The following is a 19,703-nucleotide window of genomic DNA, read 5'->3' as shown; positions in this document are numbered from 1 at the left end:
CCTCTCCTGCCCTACAGAGCTCTACAGCCCAGGGCAGATGTGCAGCTGGTTTCCACTCCTCTTCCCAGAAGAGAGCCTCATGTTGGTTCTTGTTTGTGCAGGATGAGGCAGTAACTGTAAAGAAACCAACCTCCATTTATCCTCTGGAGAAGGTGCAGGGTGAGTAATCCCTCCTGAGATGGCACCCTGCTTTTCAGGAGCTGTGACACCTCCCCAGGGCTTTAGTGTGCTTGAGGCAAGAGGATGTAGCTGAGGTGGTTGATGTTGGACTGAATGATTGCATCTTGAAACTCCTAACTCTCGAAGTCTCTTGAGAAGAAGCTTCTGTGGGGTTCAGTGTAGGAACCAGTCCACCATGACCACCAGCCTGAAGCAAGGCCTGGCTTAGGAAGGCACAGCTGTTCCCGTGGGAGCTGGGTGCTGCTTGCCTTGTCCTTTGCAGTCTTCTCTGGGGCTTGAGCGCCAGCTTGGAAAGCCACAGCCACAGCTCCCTCTCTGGTGCAAGGACTGGGAAGGGGCTGGCCCCAAGGGAAGGTTGAGTTTATGGGTGCAGGCTTAGGGGTTTGTGTGACATCTTCAGTGGCTCCCAAAGTGTCGTAGGTGACAAACCCTGATCAGCTGCACAGGTTTGGCATTTCTCCTCCAGAGCCAGGCCAGGTTGGCTGTCAGCTGGGAGTGTGTTTGCTGCTCTTTCTCTGCCTCCTGCAAGCCAGCTGCAATAAGGAAATGGGGGAACCCCCAGGTTTCTGGGTGTGAGCTTCTGCTCCAACTGCCAGCTCAAAGCAGCAAGCAAAGGCACTCTGAAGCCAGGCACCTGCTTGCCAGCTTCTCTTGGGAGAAAGTTCTCCAGCTTTCAAAGGATTTCAAGTGTGAGACAAAGTCTTTTGCCCTCCAGAGCTTTCTTTTCGTCTTTCCCTTTGGCAGTGAGAAGCTGCAGCCCTCTCCAGGCCCTGCCTCTCTCCACCAGTGATTCATTAATGAGCTTGTTTGCTTTAGTGGGGCCTTATCAGGGAAATGCCCAGAAAGGTGCCATGCTGGGGCCCTGCAGGGGCTGTGGCACCTGCGGGAAAGCTGAGGCACAGGCTGCTGTGGGCAGAAGCCGGTGTGGAGGGGTGGTGCTGAGAGCAGCCCCTGGAGCCATGCCCCTGGGGGAGACGCTGGGGGTGGATGCAGGATTGAAGCACCCATCCCTGCCTCTGCCCTCCTTGCCTGATTCCTTGCGTGAAGGACCTGCTGCCATCTTCTCCTGCTCCACCTAGCTCAAACCAAGCATTCCAAACTCCTCTGGCCAGGAGCCCCAAAGCTTCCTACGAGCTGTGAACACAGCACAAAGTGGATGGGACTGGCACAGGCTGCCCGGGGAGGGTTGGGTTTGGGTTCTGCAGGAGGCATCAGCCACTTTTTGCTCCATCTCTCGGTGGTCTGTGCCGGTCGGGGGGGATCTGCCCCTTCCCAGCGCTGGGCTGTGGTGGCTTCGTTCCTTAAACTCCTCATCTCCGGCTGATGCCTGCCCGAGCCCTTCCTGCCTCAGTCCCCTCTCCCAGCATCTCCCCTCCCGCCCCCGCGGTGTCTGCAGGGTGTCTGTCCGCGCCCGCTCCCTCCGCGGGGAGGCGGTGCCGGGGGCTGGGCGGCTCCGCGGAGCCACCTGCGGCCGCCGGGCTGCGGGTACCGGCACCGCCCGGGCTGCCCCGGGCGCCTCGCAGCCGCAGCAGCGCCGCAGGGCTCGGCTCCCACGGCCCGGCTGGGGACGGGACCGGGCGGCCCCGGCGGGGGGGGATCCAGCGCCGCTTCTGCGGGACCGCCTGGCCCGAGGATGAGCTCCTGAAGCTTGGGACCTGCAGCATCCTTCTGTGAGTAGCTTGGGCGGCTGCGGGAAGGGGAGAAGCTGGCGGAGGGGTGGGCACACAGCTCTGGTTTTGGTGCTATGGACTTGACTTTGCTGTTGCGGGGCTCCTGCGGGCAGAGGAAGGGCCCGGGGGGGTTACTCAGCGTTTGTGTGCAAGTCGCAGGCAGACCTCAGCGAACCGCGGGCGGCACAGGGCTTCGTGGGGGCTCCAGGGGAGGAAACACCGAGCAGATGTCCCCCACTGAGCGCCTGCTGGAGTGGGGCTTCGGCAGCCCTTCCACAGGCTGGAAACTTGCGAGGTACAGGGACTGGAACTGGTCTCTGAGTTGTTTGCTCCCCGCAGAGAAGGTTGCAGGTCTGTTGAAGGATTATTCCCTCGCTGGCATGGTCCTGGGGACAGGTTTGGGCTCTTGACACCCCCCACCCCCCACCCCCGCCCCAAGTGTTTCAACCTCAAATGAAGATTTCAGGAGCAGAGGCAGTTTGGGAGTTGTTTCTTGGTAGTAGCTTTGGGTTTCCCCCTCCCGTGTGGTGGTTTGGATTTGGTTTATTTAGCTGGGGGTGGGGGGGGAGGTGGTGTGTGGTTATTGGTGGTAGTGAGGTTTGGTTTGGGTGTTTTGGTCTTTTGGTTTGGGGCTTTGTGGAGTTGGTTGTGGTTTGGTTACCTTCAGGGGTTGTTTTTTGAGGAGGTTGTTTGGAGATTTCTGGGTTTGGTTTTGTTTGGGTGGGTTTGGGGGGGGGAGTTCTTTGCTAGTTTGGTGTTTTGTTGGTTGAGGACTTTTATTGTTTGGGTTGTTGGGGTATTTTTTCCCTGTCTGCTGAGCCTGGGTGCCAGAAAGGGGCTGCCAGACCCACACTTAAGATGAAAAGAGGAGCTTGGAGCATTGTCTAGCAGCTCAGGCAGCGTCTCCAGCCCTGAACAAAACCACCCTGCTCTCACTTGGGACTGTGCTGAAGCTGCTGACAGGTTTGAGACTGTGGTTTCTGGGTGTTCAGGGCCAGGGGAAGCAGCACAGTGCTCTCTGCACACAGCTTGCACTGATGTGATGCGTTGTGCTGGCTGCAGAGGTTGATTCAGGGGTCAGGAACCAGAAGACAAAAGCAGAGCCCCACAAGACTCATTGCCTTGCTTCATGGAGAGGGCACCAGGCTGTGGGTGCCAGGTTTAGACACCAAGGGCTTGCCAAGTAGCTCTGAGCACGGAGATGGAGCATGAAGTGTTAAGTACTGAGCCTCCCTCTGCCTGCAGTGCTCTGGGGTGAGGGGAATGTGCCCCATGGCTTCCACCAGCTGCCATGTGCAGTGCCTGAGGGTGGCTGCAGCAGCACAGGAGCTGCACTTGCGTGGCACACAGGAGCCTCCCTCTCAGTGCACTACAGAATGAAGGGCATGAAGCACTCAGAGGCTCTCACAGCACTTTTGAGGTTCACTTTTTCTTTCTGGTAGAAGAGCTTCAGATGCAGAGGATCCAACCCAGCAGCTGAGGAGCACCTTGCACCCTGTGCTGAGCTGCAGGCAGGCAGGAGGCAGCAGCCCTGAAGCTCCAACCCACAGCTGGCAGGAGACTTGGCTCCCTTGTTGGCAGCAAGTCAGGAAGGTTTCCTGTCCAGCCCTGCTCCTATCTGTCTGCAGCTACTGCAAACATGGCTTTTATTGGAGGCACTAAATCCTCCTTCTTGCTTACGACAACGAACAGGGAATCAGCCAGGGCTGAGTGCACAGAGGAGCTGGAGGAGCCCATGAGTGAGTTGCTTGAGTGCCTGCAGCGGTCTCGGCTCAGCTCAGGAGGTAAATCCACCAATGCTGAGCACTCTGTGTGCTGCTGGCACCTGCCCCCAGCGGCTGCTGCTCCCCGGGATGGTATCTCACCTGCTGGGCTCTCGTCCCTCTGCGCCAGGCAGGGATCAGCGCTGCTGAAGCGCAGCTGTGTGGGGAGGAGGTTTGGTGGTGCACAGCCAATGAGCCCTGCTGGCTGTGTGGGAGAGGGAAAAAATGTGCTGGGGGCTGATTGTGCTGCCTTGGAGCCAGAGGCACAGCCACTGGGGGCTGCAGCCCCAAGCCGTGGTGCTCCTCAGGCCTCTTGCAGGGAGAGGTGATCTGAGCTGGGCATGAATGGAGATCACAGGAGAGGGAAGTGAGCAAAAACACTGCTGGGATGTGTGAGTCATGCAGTTTCCCAGTGACATACACAGCTTCGTGTTTGCACAACCACCTCCACGGAGCAACACTTCTAACCCAATTCCAGGGGCCCTGCACTCAGGGTGCTCTGCACCAGCAGCTGCTCGGGGCCAGCTTCCAGCTGGGGATCCCCTGCCCAGCCAGGAGGCTGCTGGTGGAGTTGCTGAGGAGAAGGAGGGAGCTCTGCCTTCAGCACAGGCTCCCTTTTGGGTGGAGACAGCCCCCTGGAGCTCAGGTCATCCCCTGTGCCAGCAGCACTCAGCTCTGGGCTTGCACAGAAGGTGCTTTTTGGGGGGGTTGGCAGTGGAGGGTAAAGGAGCCCCTGGCTTGTCCCAGCAGTGGGGGGCTTGGGCTGCCCAGCATCTGCTGAGCCTTGCATGCTGCATGGCAGCTTCATGCTTCTGCTTGGAGCAGGATGGAGAGCCAAAGAACTCCCTGGAAAGACAGGATCTGGTATTTCTGTACTAGTCTGTGAGAGAAGCCTGCAGACTCTTGCCCCAGCAGGAGCAGTTGTCTCCAGAAAAGCAAAGCAGCCCCCCCTGGGCCAGCAGGCAGGAGCTGTGCTGGTTCCCACAGCAGGGTTTGTGCTGCTGGCTGTGCCCAAGCAGCTCGGGGGCTAAACTGGCTCCAGCCTGCTGCAGGTCACAGGCTGAGCCCTGGGGGTTTGCTTCCTCCCGTGGGAGTCTCAGCACTGAGGTGAGTCCTGGAGCTGATGGATCCATCTGGTGCTGCTGGACATAGTTAGGAGGCCCTGAAGGCACATCTGGGGTTGCCTTTCCCCCTTGGTGCTCTTCCTGCCACTGGCTGGCCCTGGGGAGGCCACAGCTGGAGCAATGTGCCCAGTTCTGGGCTCCCCTGCTCAGGAGGGGCAGGGAACTACTGAAGAGAGTCCAACAAAGGCAATGAGGATGATGCCAGTGTCTCACCCTCACCTCCCTGGGCAGCCTGTGCCAACCCCTGACCTACAGAGCAGTGCTGGCTGCTGCAGAGCAGCACAGGAGCTCCCCAGGCATGCCCCAGTGCAGGCTTCTCCAGCCTGCACAGCCCCAACTCTCTCAGCCTGTGCTCAGAGCAGAGCTGCTGCAGCCCTCTCAGCATCTTGGTGGCCTCCTCTGCACTGCCTCCAACACTTCCATGTCCTGCTTGTGCTGGGGGCTCCAGAGCTGCCCCCAGGGCTGCAGGTGGGGTGTGAGGAGAGCAGAGCCAAGGGGCAGAATCCCCTCCCTTGCCCTGTGCCCACTCTGCTCTTGCTGCAGCCCAGCACAGGGCTGTGTCTGGGCTGCACTCACACTGCAGGCTCACGTTGAGAAGGTGCCAGGCTCTGTCCAGTGGTGCCCTGTGCTGGGACAAAGGGCAATGGACACAGACAGCGTTGGAAGGGACCTTCAAAGGTCACCCAGTCCCTGTGGCCCTGCCCTGTTGGTCAGTGCGAGCCCAGGGCTGTGTCAGAGGCTCTGGGTGCTGCTGACTGCTCTCTGCTGCTCCATGTCCCTGCCTCCCAGCCGAGGGCACCCAGGGCTGGGTTCCAGCCTTTGCCGCCTTGCTCTCAGCCACCCTCCCCCTGTGAGTCACTCGCACAGCTGCCTGCAGGTATTTTGCTTCTTTCTGAATCAATTTCCACCCCCCTGGGTAATATTTAACTGCTAACTACACAGCCTCCCCTCCCAGACCCCCTCCTGAGTGCTCCCAGGCTGCCTGGCACCTTATCAGCCTGCGCTGGGGTGAAAGCTACCTCACTGCAAGCCAAGCCTGCCCCGGGGCATGCCCGGGGAGCTGCTGTGCTGCTGAGCTGCTTTTTAGGCCAGGGATTGGCACAGGCTGCCCAGGGAGGTGGTGGAGTGCCCACCCCTGGAGGTGTGCAAGAGACCTGTGGCTGTGGTGGGGTTGGGTGGAAGGTTTGGCTTGGATGATCTCAGAGAGCTCTTCCAGCCCAAATGGTTCAGTGACCTTTGGGCACTGAGGTGCCCCACGAGCCAGGGTGGAGATCTCCCTTTTACAAGCCAAGCAGCTCTGCTTCTGGGGGCATGCCTGTGCCAGTGTCTGCCCACCCTCACTGGACAGAAATGCTTCCTAATCTCCACTCTCAGTCTGCCCTCCTCAAGCTTTCCATGGCTGGGTGGTGGTGGTGACCCTTGGGGACCGTCTAAAGCATTTGAGGCTCTTCAGCCTGGAGAAGAGAAAGCTTTGAGGAGACTTTGGAATGACCTTCCAGGACCTGAAGGAAGGCTGGGGAGGGACTATTGACAAGGTCTGGGAATGAGAGGAGGAGGAGGAGGAGGAATGGGTTTGGAGTGGCAGAGGGGAGATTGAAAGTGGATGTTAGGAAGAAGTGAGGGTGGTGAGACCCTGGCACAGGTTGAGGGTGGTGAGACCCTGGCACAGGCTGCCCAGAGAGGTTGTGGAGCACAGAAGCACAGATCAAAGATCACATTGGGTGCTTCTGTGCTCCACAACCTCCCTGGAGGTGTTCAGGACCAGGCTGGATGAGTCCTTGAGTGACCTGTTCTGGTGGGAGCTGTCCCTGCCTATGGGACAGGGGGGGTTGGAACTGGCTAAGCTTCGAGGTCCCTTCCAACCTAAACCCTTCTATGATTCAATCCATCCCCTCCCAGCCCAGCACTACAACCCTTGTGAGAAGTCCTTTCTCTTAAGACAGTGCAGGTCACCTCCTCCTCCTCCTCCTCTCTGTTCTGAGAAGGTGAATCCCCTCAGACCTCTCCATTGCACCACTCGTAGCTGATTTATTTGGCATCTCCTGGGTGCAGAGTCAGAAGTTAGAAATGCAGCAGAAGAGGCCTCAAAAGAGCCTCTCACAACCCAGTGAAGAAAGCTGCCAGCAACAGAGCACTCCTGGAAGGAATTCTGGACCTCAGCTGCCAGAGTGCTGCCAGGTTTCTCTTGATGCCTGATCTATCACTTGCAGGTTGCATGGAAATGGCAGTTTGGGTTTGAATTCTTGTTCCAGTTTCCTCTCAAGTGAATCAAGTCAGACCTAAATAATGAAGTGACTTCAGCCCCTGCAAAAGGAGCCCTTGGGCCAAGTGGTTTGCTGCACGTGGGGTGTGAAGAGCTTCACTGCACCACAGCACCGGGAAGAGCCCAGCTGCTTTTGGGTGATCAGAGAGCTGTTTGGCTTGGAAAAGCCTGCTGAGATCACCCACTCCAAACCAGCAGCCCAACCCCTCCATGGCCACTAAACCCTGTCCCCAGGTGCCATGGCCACAGGCTTGGAATCACAGAAGCAGTCAGAGCTGGAAGGGACCACAAGGATCAGCCAGCTCCAACCCCTGCCATGCCCAGGGACACCTCACCCTAGAGCAGGCTGCCCACAGCCTCATCCAGCCTGGCCTCAAACACCTCCAGGGGTGAGGCTTCCACCACCTCCCTGGGCAACCCCTGCCAGGCTCTCACCACCCTCACGTTGAAGATCTTCCTCCTAACATCCAGGCTGACTCTCCCCACCTCCAGCTTGGTTCCATCCCTCCCAGTCCTGAGTCCCTGACAGCCTAAGAAGTGCCTCCCCCTCCTCGTAGTCTCTTGCACACCTCCCGGGATGGAGACTGCAGCACCTCCCTGGGCAGCCTCTGCCAGTGTCTGGCTGCCAAACAACCCGGGAGGGAGCAGGTCCCCCTGGCTCTTCCCCACTCGTAGTGGCCCAGGGAGAGCCCAGGAGGTGGCTCCTGCTCTCCCCAGAGCCTGCTGACTCTCACGTTTCAGCCTTGCTCAGTTTCTGGCCAGAGGGAGTTTTCTTCATCCCAGCTTCCAGAGGTCTGCCTGGAAACTTAGACAAGCAGGAGGGAAAGCCAGGCAGAGCTGGAGGGCAGCTGTGGGTGCCACGGAGGAGGTTTGACAGTGAAAAAGAGGGAGGGAGGGGGTGAGGAAAACAAAAACCTCAACCACAGGCAGCTGAGCTCAACCTGACAGCCTCTGCTGAGGAGTTCCAGAGCCCAGCTGGGGGCTGCAGTTGAGCAGAGCAAGCTCTGAGCTGCTGAAACTCCCAGGGAGTGGTGGTGGCAGGGTGGAATTCCTCCATTTCCAGATCAAATCCAGGCTCTGGCAAACATTTCACAGCATCCAGGCAGGGCTCCTGAGCCAGTGGGAAAATGCCTCTGTCTTGTCCTGCCTCTAGCCTGGAGGATCTGGAGCTGCTCTGGTGGAGTGGCTGCACTTGGAGCACAGTGCAGCTGCTGCAGTCCCTCCCCAGGGTTCTTTGTGTTCACAGAGAGGAAGAGGAGGGACGTGTGTGGCCCAGCACTGGGGGGCACAGGCAGTTTACAGCCTGCTTTAGACACTGCTCCTGGGCAGCTCAGCCATGAAGTTCTTCTGCTCCATGTTCCCAAGCTCTTGCAGTGAGAGGCTCCCTGGGGACCTGTCTCCATCCTCAGCTCCTGCCAGCTCTGTGAGCTGAGGAAGGCTGCAGGAAGGCTGCAGAGGGAGTTGGCATCAGGGTGCCTGAGACAGGCTAAGGGGGATTGGTTTGAAGCAGAGGCAGAGCAGGGTTAGACTGGAGCTGAGGAAGTTCTGCAGTGTGAGGGTGGTGAGAGCCTGGCACAGGCTGCCCAGGGAGGCTGTGGCTGCCTCCTGCCTGGGGATGCTCAAGAACAGTTTGGATGAGGCCTTGAGCAGCTGAGCCTGTTGAGAGGTGTCCCTGGGCACGGTGTGGAGGTTGGGGCAGAGGAGCTCTGAGCTCCCTTCCAGCCTGAGCCATTCCAGGATCCTCTTGCAGGCAGAATTCCTGTTTGCTTTGGGCTCGCTTTGATTTTCTTGGTGCTGCTGCTTGCTCAGCAGAGCTGCCTGCAGCCTCTGTGACTTTCCTCTGCCTTGGCAAGGAAATGAAATTGCTTTGAATGTGTTTTAAGAGCAGCTCAGCCTGGAGAGCTGCCTCCAGGAGCTGAGACAGATGCTTCCCCAGAGGTGCTGCTCTGCCACCAGCACAGGCAGGAGCACACTGGCTCCACACACGGCACTTGTTTGCCTGCGGCCAGGCTGCTGCCTGAGCTCCTGCGAGCCACTTCCAGCTGGGTTGGGTTTTTTTTCCTTCCTCCCTCTTGAGAGCCTCAGAAGGTAACCTCAGGCACAGGCAGGTCTCACCCATGCACTCTGTGTTCTTGCTGCCCCCCCCGGACAGTTTGCCTCAGAGCACTGCTGCTGCTCCTGCTCCCCGGAGCTCCTCCCCAGCGCCCAGGCTGAGAGCTGGAGCTGTTCAGCCTGGAGGAAGGAAGGCTCCAGGGAGACCTTAGCGCAGCCTTTCAGCACCTGAAGGAGGCTCCAGGAGAGCTGGGGAGGGACTTCTGACAAGGACTGGGAGGGATAGGATGAGAGGGGATGGATTGGAGCAGGAGGAGAGATCTAGACTGGGGCAGAGGAGGGAATTCTTGCCAGTGAGGGTGGGCAGACACTGGCACAGGCTGCCCAGGGAGGCTGTGGATGCCTCCCCCCTGGAGGTGTTCCAGGTCAGGCTGGATGAGGCTTTGGGCAGCCTGGGCTGGTGGAGCTGTCCCTGCCCATGGCAGGGGGTTGGCACTGGCTGAGCTTTCAGGTCTTCCAGGATCTGAAGGGGGCTGAAGGAAGGCTGGGGAGGGACTACTGACAAGGTCTGGGAATGAGAGGAGGAGGAGGAATGGGTTTGGAGTGGCAGAGGGGAGACTGAAACTGGATGTGAGGAAGAAGTGAGGGTGGTGAGACCCTGGCACAGGTTGCCCAGGGAGGTTGTGGAGCACAGAAGCACCAAATGTGATCCTCCACCAGCCTTGGTGCCCTTCTCTGGGCACATTCCAGTATCTCAACATCTCTGAAGTGAAGGTGAAGGTGAAGTGGTGAGGACAAAGCTGTTAGCTGAGCCTGGTTGCCTCTCACAGCTTCCTGCTGCTCTGCTGCACAGCAACCTGGGCAAACTGGAAAGGCAAAGGAGCTCTTTCAGCCACAGCTGGGGCTGGTGCTGCTGAGTGAGCTGGGCCTGGGCTGAACAAAGGAACCATTCAGCCAGAGCAGAATGCCTCAGTTCCAGGCTGCAGACAGGGTTAGGGCTTGGGGCTTGGTGTTTTAGAGAGAAAAAAACCACAACTCCTGTAACCTAAGCAGGGTGGAAGCCTCTGGTGAATCAGCCACCCAGGTCTGACCCTTCCCAGCCAGGCAGGCACTGATGGTTCCCTTCCAGCTGCTTGCTGCTGTCTCTCACTCCTCAGCTCTCCACTGCTGGAGCCTCCCAAGCACACAGCAGCCACTGTGTGGGCTGAGCCAGGGGCAACCAGAGCCTGCCTGGCTCCCAGACCTGCACCCAGCCACTGCCCTCCCTGCCAGGGCAACCAGAGCCTGCCTGGCTCCCAGACCTGCACCCAGCCACTGCCCTCCCTGCCAGGGCAACCAGAGCCTGCCTGGCTCCCAAACCTTCACCCAGCCACTGCCCTCCCTGCCAGGGCAACCAGAGCCTGCCTGGCTCCCAGACCTGCACCCAGCCACTGCCCTCCCTGCCAGGGCAACCAGAGCCTGCCTGGCTCCCAAACCTGCACCCAGCCACTGCAGGAGCTTGGTTGAGGGATGCTGCTTTGCAGAAGCCTTTAGGACAACTACAGTAAGGGGTGAGGAAGGAAGGAAGGAAGGAAGGAAGGAAGGAAGGAAGGAAGGAAGGAAGGAAGGAAGGAAGGAAGGAGAAGGGAAGGGGGAAGGAAGGAGAAGGGAAGGTGCCTTTGACACTTGGACTTGTCCTTGCCACTGATTTCTGTCCCCTCACTCCTTCTCTGCCTGTTCTCTGTCTGGTTCCTGAGAACCTGGCACACACCCACAGGATCCTAGTGGACTGCAGCAGCAGCTCCAGAGTCCTGCCTGGCAGCCCTGGGCAGCACCTGGAGCAGCAAGCTCAGTGCCAGTGTCAGGTGCTGAGCTGTGCTGCTGGCTGGGGCTGTGTCAGCTCTCTGGGGCTGGCAGCTGTGCTGCTCTCACAGGGCTGCCTGCAGTGGCTTTCCCAGCCTGCTGAGGCTGAAGGAGCCTTTCCACAGCTGAGGTTTGCCACTCAGCTTCAGAGACCACGAGGAAGATGCTGGCAAACTCAGCAAGCAGGCAGCTCCCTGCAGAGCTGCAGCAGGCAGGAGCAGGCAGACTGTCAGCTGATGTGAATTTATCCAAGCCCCCTCCAGCAGCAACAGGCAGCAGTGCAGTGCTGCTCACCTGCTGCACCCCCAGTCCTGGGGTCAGGTTTGGGTCCCTCACTCCAAGAAGGACATTGAGGAGCTGGAGCAGACCCAGATTAGGGAGCAAAGCTGGGGAAAGGTCTGGAGAACAGGACTGGGCAGGAGCAGCTGAGGGAGCTGGGGGGGAGGGAGGTCAGCCTGGAGAAGAGGAGGCTGAGGGAGACCTCATTGCTCTCTGCAGCTCCCTGAGAGGAGGCTGGAGCCAGGTTGGGGCTGGGCTCTGCTGCCAAGTAACAGGTGAGAGGGCAAGAGGAAATGGCCTGAAATTGGGTCAGGGAGGAGTTGGGTTGGAGATGAGGAACAGTTTCTTTGCTGCAAGAGTGGTCAGGGATTGGCAGAGGCTGCCCAGGGAGGTGGTGGAGTGCCCATGCCTGGAGGAAAGCTGTGCCCATGGCACTTGGGGCCATGGTTTGGTGGCCACGGTGGTTGCAGGTTGGTCTGGATGGTCTCAGAGGGCTTCTCCAGCCCAAACAACTCCATGATTCCATATCCTTGCATCCCATTCCCCCTGAGCTGAGCAAGTCATGAGGCTGAAGGCCAGATGGCAGCAGGCTCAGCCTTCCACGCTCCCTGCTCCTGGGAGGGAGGCTCAGAGCCTCTGCTGGGTTAGCTGCCTAAGGACCCCTGCCAGGTTCTGCTCCCTGCCTGAGGACCTCACTTCTCTCTCCTCCCTTCTGCAGCTGAAGCAAGATGAGCACAGCCCCACCCCTGAGCAACAACACCCAGTGCCCACTCAACCTGACTACCACCAAGTCTCAGGAACAAAGCCTCTACCAAAGTAAGGACAGCAGAGGGAGGTGGCTTCTGAAGGGGGCTTTGAACTCAGCCGACCTCAAGAAGCCCAACAACAGCTTTGTAACTGAGACCTTCCTCCCCCTCCCCTTCCTCTCTCTGCCTCCCTGCTAGGCTCTGGAGCTATCGTTGCTGCCATTGTCCTGGCAGTCATCGTTGTCTTCACGGTGGTTCTGCTCACACTGAAAGCATACAACAGGTAAGTGGCCAGGAGCTGAGCTCCCCTGGGGGGGAGGAAGGAGCCCAAGCCCCTGCACGGTGATTCTCCACTATTTGCTGCTGAGCACTCCCAGGAGAATCTGAAGGATAAGGTGCTGGAGTGTCCTGAGCTCCATCAGCCTCCTGAGGCTGCTTGTTAGGAGGCAAATTGGCTTCCTGATGCAGGGCTCTTGATGGAGGCTTCCTGATGGAGGCTTCCCAATGGAAGGTTCCAAATGGAGGCTTCCTGATGGAGGGTTCTTGGTGGAGGCTTCCCAGTGGAGAGCTCCTGATGGAGGCTTCCTGATGGAGGGTCCTTGATGGAGGCTTCCCAATCGAGATTTCCTGATGGAACCCTTCCTGCTGGAAGGTTCTTGGTGGAAGGTCCCCAGTGGAGAGTTCCTGCTGGAGGGTTCTTGGTGGAAGGTCCCCAGTGGAGAGTTCCTGCTGGAGGGTTCCTGCTGGCAGCTCCTTTTAGGGATTCCTGCTGGCACAGGGTTCCCAGTGCAGGGTCCCTGATGGAGAGTTCCTGAGCCCTGCTTTGCCCTGACCCTGCAGCAGCTGTTTGGTGCAAGCTGCTTCCCCAGGAGCCTCTCCAGCAGCAGCAGCAGGGAGCAGAGCAGCTGCAGCTCTGCTGACGAATCCTCCTCTTCCCTCCTCTTCCCTCCTCTTCCAGGCGCATGAGGGTGAGGCGAGAGCTGGAGCCCAAGGCCACCAAGGCAGCAATGCCTCCTGCTTTAGGGCAGGGCAGCAGCCTGGCTCAGCACCCCACAGTGACTTTCATCCCTGTGGACATCCACATGCAGAACAGGTAACTGGGAAGCTGATCCCCCCGGGAGAGGAGAGATGGAATCCTTCTTGCCGTGGCCCTGGGACTCCTCAGCAGAGCAGAGCTGCGCTTGGAAGAGCAACGAGCCCTGGGTGTGTCTGCAGACTGGGACCAGTCCTGCCCTGGGAGGAGAGAAGAGGAGCTCTGGACCCGCTCTGTGCGGCTGAGCCCAGCTGGTGGAGCTGCGCAGGGCAGCAGGGGGCAGCGGAGCCCCCGGCAGAGCTCTGGCTCCGGAGGGAGCCAATGCAGGCAGCCCAGGGGCTGCGAGGAGCCAAGCGGAGCCTTGGCCTGGGGAGGTGAAGCCTTCCCTGGTCCCTGCTGCCCGAGGAGCAGCTGGCAGAGACCTGGGCTGTGCCTGGCTCTGGCTCTGCCAGGGTGTGGGTGAGCCAGGTCTGCAGTCTGCCTGGTGGGCAGCCCCCGGAGCAGAGCTGGCTTCGTCTGCACTGCGCTCCTGTGTCTCTGTCTGTTGGGTTGAGACAAAAGAGAGAGGGAAAAACCCAAACCAGCCCAATCCTGTTCGTGGCCAAGCGCCTGGGGGACCCGAGCTGGGTCACCTGCCCCCTCCAAACCAGCTCAGGGGCTGAGGGCTTCAGCCACACGAGAGCAGGCTCGGGGTTGGGGCTGGGCTTGTGCGGGAAGGCTTCGCCTGAGCCAGACCCCAGCTCCGAGCAGCAGCTGCCTCAAAAGCAGGGCACGGGGGGGCACGGGGGGGGGCTTGAGGAGGGGGCATCTGGAAACCTAGGAAGGTGGCATTAGCTTGGGAAGAGGGCATCAGGGGAGCTTGGGAAGATGGCACCAAGCAGTCCTGGGGAGAGAGCACAAAGCCAGGAGCTTTGCCCAGCTTCACCTCCTGGCTGCTTTTGTTCTCCTGAGCTGTTTTCAGCCCTCTCTGCCCTCCCCCGGAGCCACCAAAGCTGCTCTGCAGGTGGCTGTGGAGCAGCGAGAGGCAGAAGCTGCCTTGCCGGGGGGGCTGGGAGCCAGCTGGGGGTGAACAGCAGCTGCAGCGCCCCTGCCCGGGGCCGATTGGCTGCTCTGTGCCTCACACAGCCCCGGGGCACTGCCCCTGGCAGCACTGCCCCTGGGTGGGGAGGAAGCTGAGGAGCTGAGTCCTGTGGGGAGCAGAAGGATGTGAGGCTCTGAGGATCCTCCTGGGAGGTTGCACCTTGAAGAATGGGGTCAGGTTTGTGCCCTCACTGCAAGAAGAGTCCAGAGAAGGGCAAGGAAGGTGGTGAAGGGTCTGGAGAACAGGGCTGGGGGGGACAGGCTGGGGGTGTGCAGCAGGGAGAAGGCTCCAGGGGGACCTCAGAGCTGCTGCCAGTGCCTGAGGGCATCCTGCAGGAAGGCTGCAGAGAGACTCTGCATGAGGGTGTCTGAGACAGGCCAAGGGCAATGGTTTGGAGCTGAGGAAGAAGTTCTGCAGCAGGAGGGTGGTGAGAGCCTGGCACAGGCTGCCCAGGGAGGCTGTGGCTGCCTCCTGCCTGGGGCTGCTCAAGGCCAGGCTGGATGAGACCTTGAGCAGCTGAGTCTGGCTGGGAGGTGCCCCCGGTGGGGAGGTTGGGGCAGAGGAGCTCTGAGCTCCCTTCCAGCCTGAGCCATTCCAGCATTCTGTGATCTACTTCCAGCACATTTGGTCACCTTCCCATGCCCAGCTCCAGAGCTGTGCTGGGCACTCTGTGGGGCTGGAGGAGAGAAGCAGTTCTGGGCTGGTGGAGCTGCTGCTGCTGTGGGCAGGCTCAGTCTGAGCCACCCCAACCCTGCTGCCTGCGTTGGCACAGCCCGAGGGAGGCCCCTCAGGACGTTCTGGCCACGTCAGCAAAATCCACAGCTTCTGCTGACCAAGCAAGAATCACCTCAAGGAACACAGAGCCCTGCACTTCCACTGCCCTGCCCCTGTGGTGCCTCTGGAGCTCCCCACGGGTTTAACAGCTCTGCCCCCTCCTTGTCCAGCTGCTTCAGCACCGACTCCACCTGCCAAGCTTCCAGCTTTTGGCAGAGCTCCACTTTACACAGACCCCCAGCATGGAGGGGGCTGGAAGGGACCTCTGGAGCTCACCCAGTCCATCTCCCACCCCTGCTCCAGCAGGGCACCCACAGCAGCTTGCCCAGGAGCACAGTGGCCAGGGGAGGTTGGAAGCTCTCCAGAGAAGGAAGCTCCACAACCTCCCTGGGCAGCTACTCCAGGGCTCTGCACCCTCACACCCTGCTCTGGGCACCTTCCAGCACCTCAGCAGCTCTCTGCAATTGAGCAGCCCAGAACTGGACACAGCACTGCAGGTGTGGCCTGAGCAGTGCTGAGCACAGGGGCAGAAGAACCTCCCTTGTCCTGCTGCCCACACTGCTCCTGAGCCAGCCCAGGATGCCATTGGCTCTGCTGCCCACCTGGGCACTGCTGCCTCCTCTGCAGCTCCTCTCTGCCAGCACCCCCAGGGCCCTCTCTGCCTGGCTGCTCTCAGCCACTCTGGCCCCAGCCTGCAGTGCTGCTTGGGGTTGTTGTGGCCAAAGTGTAGAACCCTGCACTTGGCCTTGTTCAGTCTCATCCCCTTGGCCTCTGCCCACCCATGCAGCCTGGCCAGGTCCCTCTGCAGGGCTCTGCTACCCTCCAACAGCTCCACAGCTGCTCCTAGCTGGGTGTCATCTGCAAACTTACTCAATGCCCTGGCCCAGATCATCAGTGAAGATACTGAACAGGACTGGGCACAGCACTGATCCCTGGGGCACAGCACTGGTGCCAGCTGCCAGCTGCATGTGGCACCATTCACCACCACTCTCTGGGCTCTGCCATCCAGCCACTTCCTGACCTGTTTCAGAGTGAATCTGTCCAAGCCAGGAGCTGCCTGCTGTGCCAGGAGCTGCCAGCTGTGCCAGGAGCTGCCAGCTGTGCCAGGAGCTGCTGGTGGCAGAAGGTGTCAAAGGCTTTGCTGAAGTCACTCACAGGCTCACAGGATGGGAGGGGTTGGGAGGGACCCAAGGAGATCATCCAGCCCAGCTGCCCTGCCGGAGCAGGACCGCACAGTCTAGCTCAGGGCAGTCCTTTCTCCCCAGACTGCCAGGTTTGGGTCTCTCACTCACACTGTTTCGGCTGAAAACTCGGAGCTCCATCTAGTGTCCTCCTCCCGGCCGAGAGGTTCCCTCTGGGATTGCTCTGCTGTGAGGAGAGGCTGAGACTTGGAGTTCTTCAGCCTGGAGAAGGCTCCAGGGAGACCTTAAGAGATGGATAAAGGCATGGAGTGAGAGGATGGGATCGTAGAATGGATGAGGCTGGAAGGGACCTCAAGGATCAGCCAGCTCCAATCCGTCTGTGCCATAGGCAGGGACAGCTCCCACTAGAACAGGTTGCTCAAGGACTCATCCAGCCTGGTCCTGAGCACCTTCAGGGAGGTTGTGGAGCACATTGGGTGCTTCTGTGCTCAACAACCTCCCTGGGAAACCTGTGCCAGTGTCTCACTCACCCTCAACCTGTGCCAGTGTCTCCCCACCCTCAACCTGTGCCAGTCTCTCACCACCCTCACTGCAAAGAACCCATTCCTAACATCCACTTTCAGTCTCCCCTCTGCCACTCCAAACCCATTCCTCCTCCTCCTCTCATCACCAGACCTTGTCACTAGTCCCTCCCCAGTCCTCCTGTAGTTCCCTTAAGATCCTGCAAGGCCACTCCAAGGTCTCCTCCAAGCCTTCTCTTCTCCACCCTGCACAGCCCCAACTCTCTGCTGCTTGTGCTGGGGGCTCCAGAACTGCCCCCAGGGCTGCAGGTGGGGTGTGAGGAGAGCAGAGCCAAGGGGCAGAATCCCCTCCCTTGCCCTGTGCCCACACTGCTCTTGCTGCACCCAGCACAGGGCTGTGTCTGGGCTGCACTCACACTGCAGGCTCCTGTGGAGCTTTGCATCAGCCCAGACCCCCCAGGTCCTGTTCCTCAGGGCTGCTCTCAGCCATTCCCCATCCAGCCTGGAGCTGTGCTTGGGATTGCACCCCCCCAGTTGTAAACACCTGCTCGGGCACTGTGCTAAGCTGTGGCTACAAAGCTCCATTCCTTAACCTGCAGCAGGCTGAGTCAGGAGGGGTGAGCGCTGTGAGAGGCTGTATGGGAGTGACAGCTCAGCCCTGGAGAAAGAACAGGCACTTCTCGGCGCGGATGGTGGATAAGATAAATGGAAGTGTGAAGGGCAGGAATTCGGGTGTAGGTCTGATGTAATTAACCAGGGTAATTAGTGTGCAATGGGTAGCAAAGGCTGCGAGCTGGAGGCTCTCTGTAGCTTGCCCAGTGGAGAGAACTGGAAGTGGGTATAAGGAAGAGAAATTGTGCAAACGAATGCATCCGGGGGGGGGGGGAGGCAGGGGAAGTCCTCTGGAGCCCATGCCCGATGCTGCCCCCACCAAAGGGCACCGGGCTCGGCGCGGAGCGGCGCTGGCAGCGAGAGCTCTGCCGCGGGGATGCTCTCAGCCGTTCCCCACCCAGCCTGGAGCGGTGCTTGCGGTTGCGCCGATCCGGGTGGTTAAACTGCTTCGTTCCGTGCGTATGGATACCCTCGGGGCAGCTGCTTGAAGGGGGCCATAGGAGAGCTGGGGAGGGACTTTGGACAAAGGCATGGAGTGAGGGGATGGAATCGTAGGACGGTTGAGGTTGGAAGGGACCTCAAAGATCAACCAGTTCCAATCCCTCTGTGCCAAATGCAGGGACTGCTCCCACTAGAACAGGTTGCTCAAGGACTCATCCAGCCTGGTCCTGAGCGCCTGGATCGGTGCTTGGCATTGCGCTGATCCGGTTGATTAAAGTGTTTCATTCCGTGCTTACGGATAACCGTGGGGCAGCTGCTTCCTGTCGACCGAAAATCCCGTGAATCCCGGGGAGTTTTACATCACTCACAGCAGCCGCATGGAAGCGAATGTCCGCAGCTCCTACAGCAGCATCCCGGCGGCGCGGCGCAGGGCGGCGATGTGCTGACGCCGCCGGCCCGCCAGGGGGCGCTCCCCACCGCGCCGCAGCCACGCACGCGCCTCAGCAGCGCGGTCACCTGACGCGCGCGCCGCGGGCCGCGCGCGGAGCGTCACCGTCTCGCGAGAAGAGAATTCGCCGCGGCAGGACGGGTCCCAGCGGCCCCCCCGCACCGCAGCCCCCTCGAGCCAGCGCCGCGCGTCCCGATTGGCCGGCTCCCGCGCGCGCACGGGCCCCCCGCCGCCCCGACCACCAATCAGCGAACGCCGAGGGCGAGCGGGGGTGGGGCGTGAGCGCCTGGCTCCGCCCCCGCTCCCGCCCCTCCCGTCTCGCGCGGCAGCGCGTGCGAGGGTGTCGCGGTGCACGCCGGGACGCAGCGCTGCGGCCAGGCGGAGGCGGCGGAGGCAAGATGGACGCGGGCTTCTTCCGCGTAAGTGCGCCCGCGGGGCGGCTCGGGCGGGCGGGGAGGCGGCGGGGCGGCCGCCGGGACGGGACGCGCGGCTGAGCCGGGCCGCTGCGGGCCTGCGCCGCCTGGCGCGGAGCCGCTGGTGCCGCGCTCTCCCGAGGAGGCGCCGCCGTGCCCTGCCCCCCCCCCCCCCGCCCTCGCCCTGCGCAGGCTCCTGTGAGGAGCCGCCGCGAAGAAAATGGCGGCGGGAAGGAGGCCGCCGCGGCTCGGCCTGCCCGCGGGGCGGCGGCGCCGTGGGGCTGCGGGGTACGGTGGGGAGCGCCCGGGGGGGGATTGGGCTCCCCAGGCCCCGGCTCGCCCGGTGACCGACTGCTCTGTGCGCGGCCGGCGTGCAGTGCTCCGGGACCGCTTCGGTCGCCGTCCCCGAGGGCCTCTCTCGCCCGTTACGGCTCCGCTTTCCGGCGCGGCGTGGGGCCGCTGGTGCTTAGGGCAGGCCCCGGCGTGGCAGGGCCTCCGAGCCCGCTGGGGAAGCGGAGTCTCACCGCGGTGGGGCCCCGCTCTGTGCGGGCTTGCGCCACGGCTGCCTCCTGAGCTACGCTCGGCCCCTAAAGGCGAGGAAGTGTGGGAGGAAAGGCCGCGGACGGGAGCGAGGGGAAGGCGATTTTACACCGAAACGCCTTTCGGTGCTCACGTTCAAAGCAAAGCAACACAACTGCCCCTTTTTCAAGAGAGAATGGGAAACTCTGGCACGGACATTAATGGGTGCAAGCCAAAAATCCATCGCGCTTTATTTTTATGGTGATTTTATTTTATTAGTCGTTGAGGTTTTCTCTTTTCTGTCCAGGCTAAACAATAACCTCTCTTGGGTGTATTTCTTTTCAGCCTTTTCCCCTATCAATTAAAGGAACCTACTCGGGGGGGGCGGTACTTGATGATTTTGAAAGTCAATTTAATTTCCCAAGATTTATTCATGAATTCAGCCCTGTTATTTTCTTTCCTTGTACTTGGAATGCTTCTGAACTGTGAGGGCTCACCTAACCCTTCTTATAATTCCATATTGTGTTACCCTGCTGGCCTGGGGACAACCATACAAGTTAAATCTACACTTGCTGTGATGCACCTGTGAAAGAGTTTTTAAGTCAAGTATTTGTAATGGACAACAGAGTTGCTGAAGCTGAAAACAATTTAGAATCGAATATTCTTTTAAACCTGTGGAGGGTGGCTTGATTAAAAACAAAAGCAATGTGGCCCTGGAGCTGAGCTGTAAACAGTGCTCTGAGGTAAATTTAGTCTGAGTTTAGGACAAAACAAAGGGTAGGAAATGCAGCAGAGCAGCA

At 60.1% G+C, this 19,703-nt stretch overlaps 2 protein-coding genes across 7 annotated transcripts in view; both read left to right on the top strand.

The window, feature by feature from the left end:
- The first annotated feature begins 1,634 nt into the window (after positions 1 to 1,634).
- Positions 1,635 to 13,532, top strand: NCMAP (non-compact myelin associated protein). Its single transcript, XM_064172559.1, has 4 exons — positions 1,635 to 1,850; positions 11,892 to 11,989; positions 12,118 to 12,202; positions 12,878 to 13,532. The coding sequence occupies exons 2-4, from the start codon at positions 11,902 to 11,904 to the stop codon at positions 13,014 to 13,016; spliced, it is 312 nt and encodes a 103-aa protein (XP_064028629.1). The 5' UTR covers positions 1,635 to 1,850; positions 11,892 to 11,901; the 3' UTR covers positions 13,017 to 13,532.
- A 4,775-nt stretch (positions 13,533 to 18,307) lies between these two features.
- SRRM1 (serine and arginine repetitive matrix 1) overlaps positions 18,308 to 19,703 on the top strand; it is a 21,032-nt gene continuing 19,636 nt past the window's right edge. For 5 of the 6 annotated variants that reach the window (XM_064172851.1, XM_064172854.1, XM_064172850.1 and 2 more), the window contains exon 1: positions 18,308 to 18,390. In XM_064172851.1, coding sequence (XP_064028921.1) covers positions 18,370 to 18,390 — 21 coding nt within the window. In that variant the 5' untranslated portion in view covers positions 18,308 to 18,369. Of the gene's footprint in view, positions 18,391 to 18,654; positions 18,673 to 19,703 lie in introns of those variants that run through there. The other variant, XM_064172855.1, reaches the window with a different exon arrangement.

The sequence above is a fragment of the Pogoniulus pusillus genome, chromosome 37 (genome assembly GCF_015220805.1).
Source record: "Pogoniulus pusillus isolate bPogPus1 chromosome 37, bPogPus1.pri, whole genome shotgun sequence".
Taxonomy (NCBI): Eukaryota; Metazoa; Chordata; class Aves; order Piciformes; family Lybiidae; genus Pogoniulus; species Pogoniulus pusillus.
Note: the sequence above shows the minus strand (reverse complement) of the source record. Positions and strands in the feature narration are given on the sequence as shown.

What these genes read in the sequence shown, in the direction of transcription:
- NCMAP (XM_064172559.1), top strand. Translation starts at nt 11,902, where the DNA reads ATGAGCACAGCCCCACCCCTGAGCAACAACACCCAGTGCCCACTCAAC. An exon ending in GGAACAAAGCCTCTACCAAA is followed by an intron (nt 11,990 to 12,117) that starts GTAAGGACAGCA and finishes CCTCCCTGCTAG; the next exon opens with GCTCTGGAGCTATCGTTGCT. An exon ending in ACACTGAAAGCATACAACAG is followed by an intron (nt 12,203 to 12,877) that starts GTAAGTGGCCAG and finishes CTCCTCTTCCAG; the next exon opens with GCGCATGAGGGTGAGGCGAG.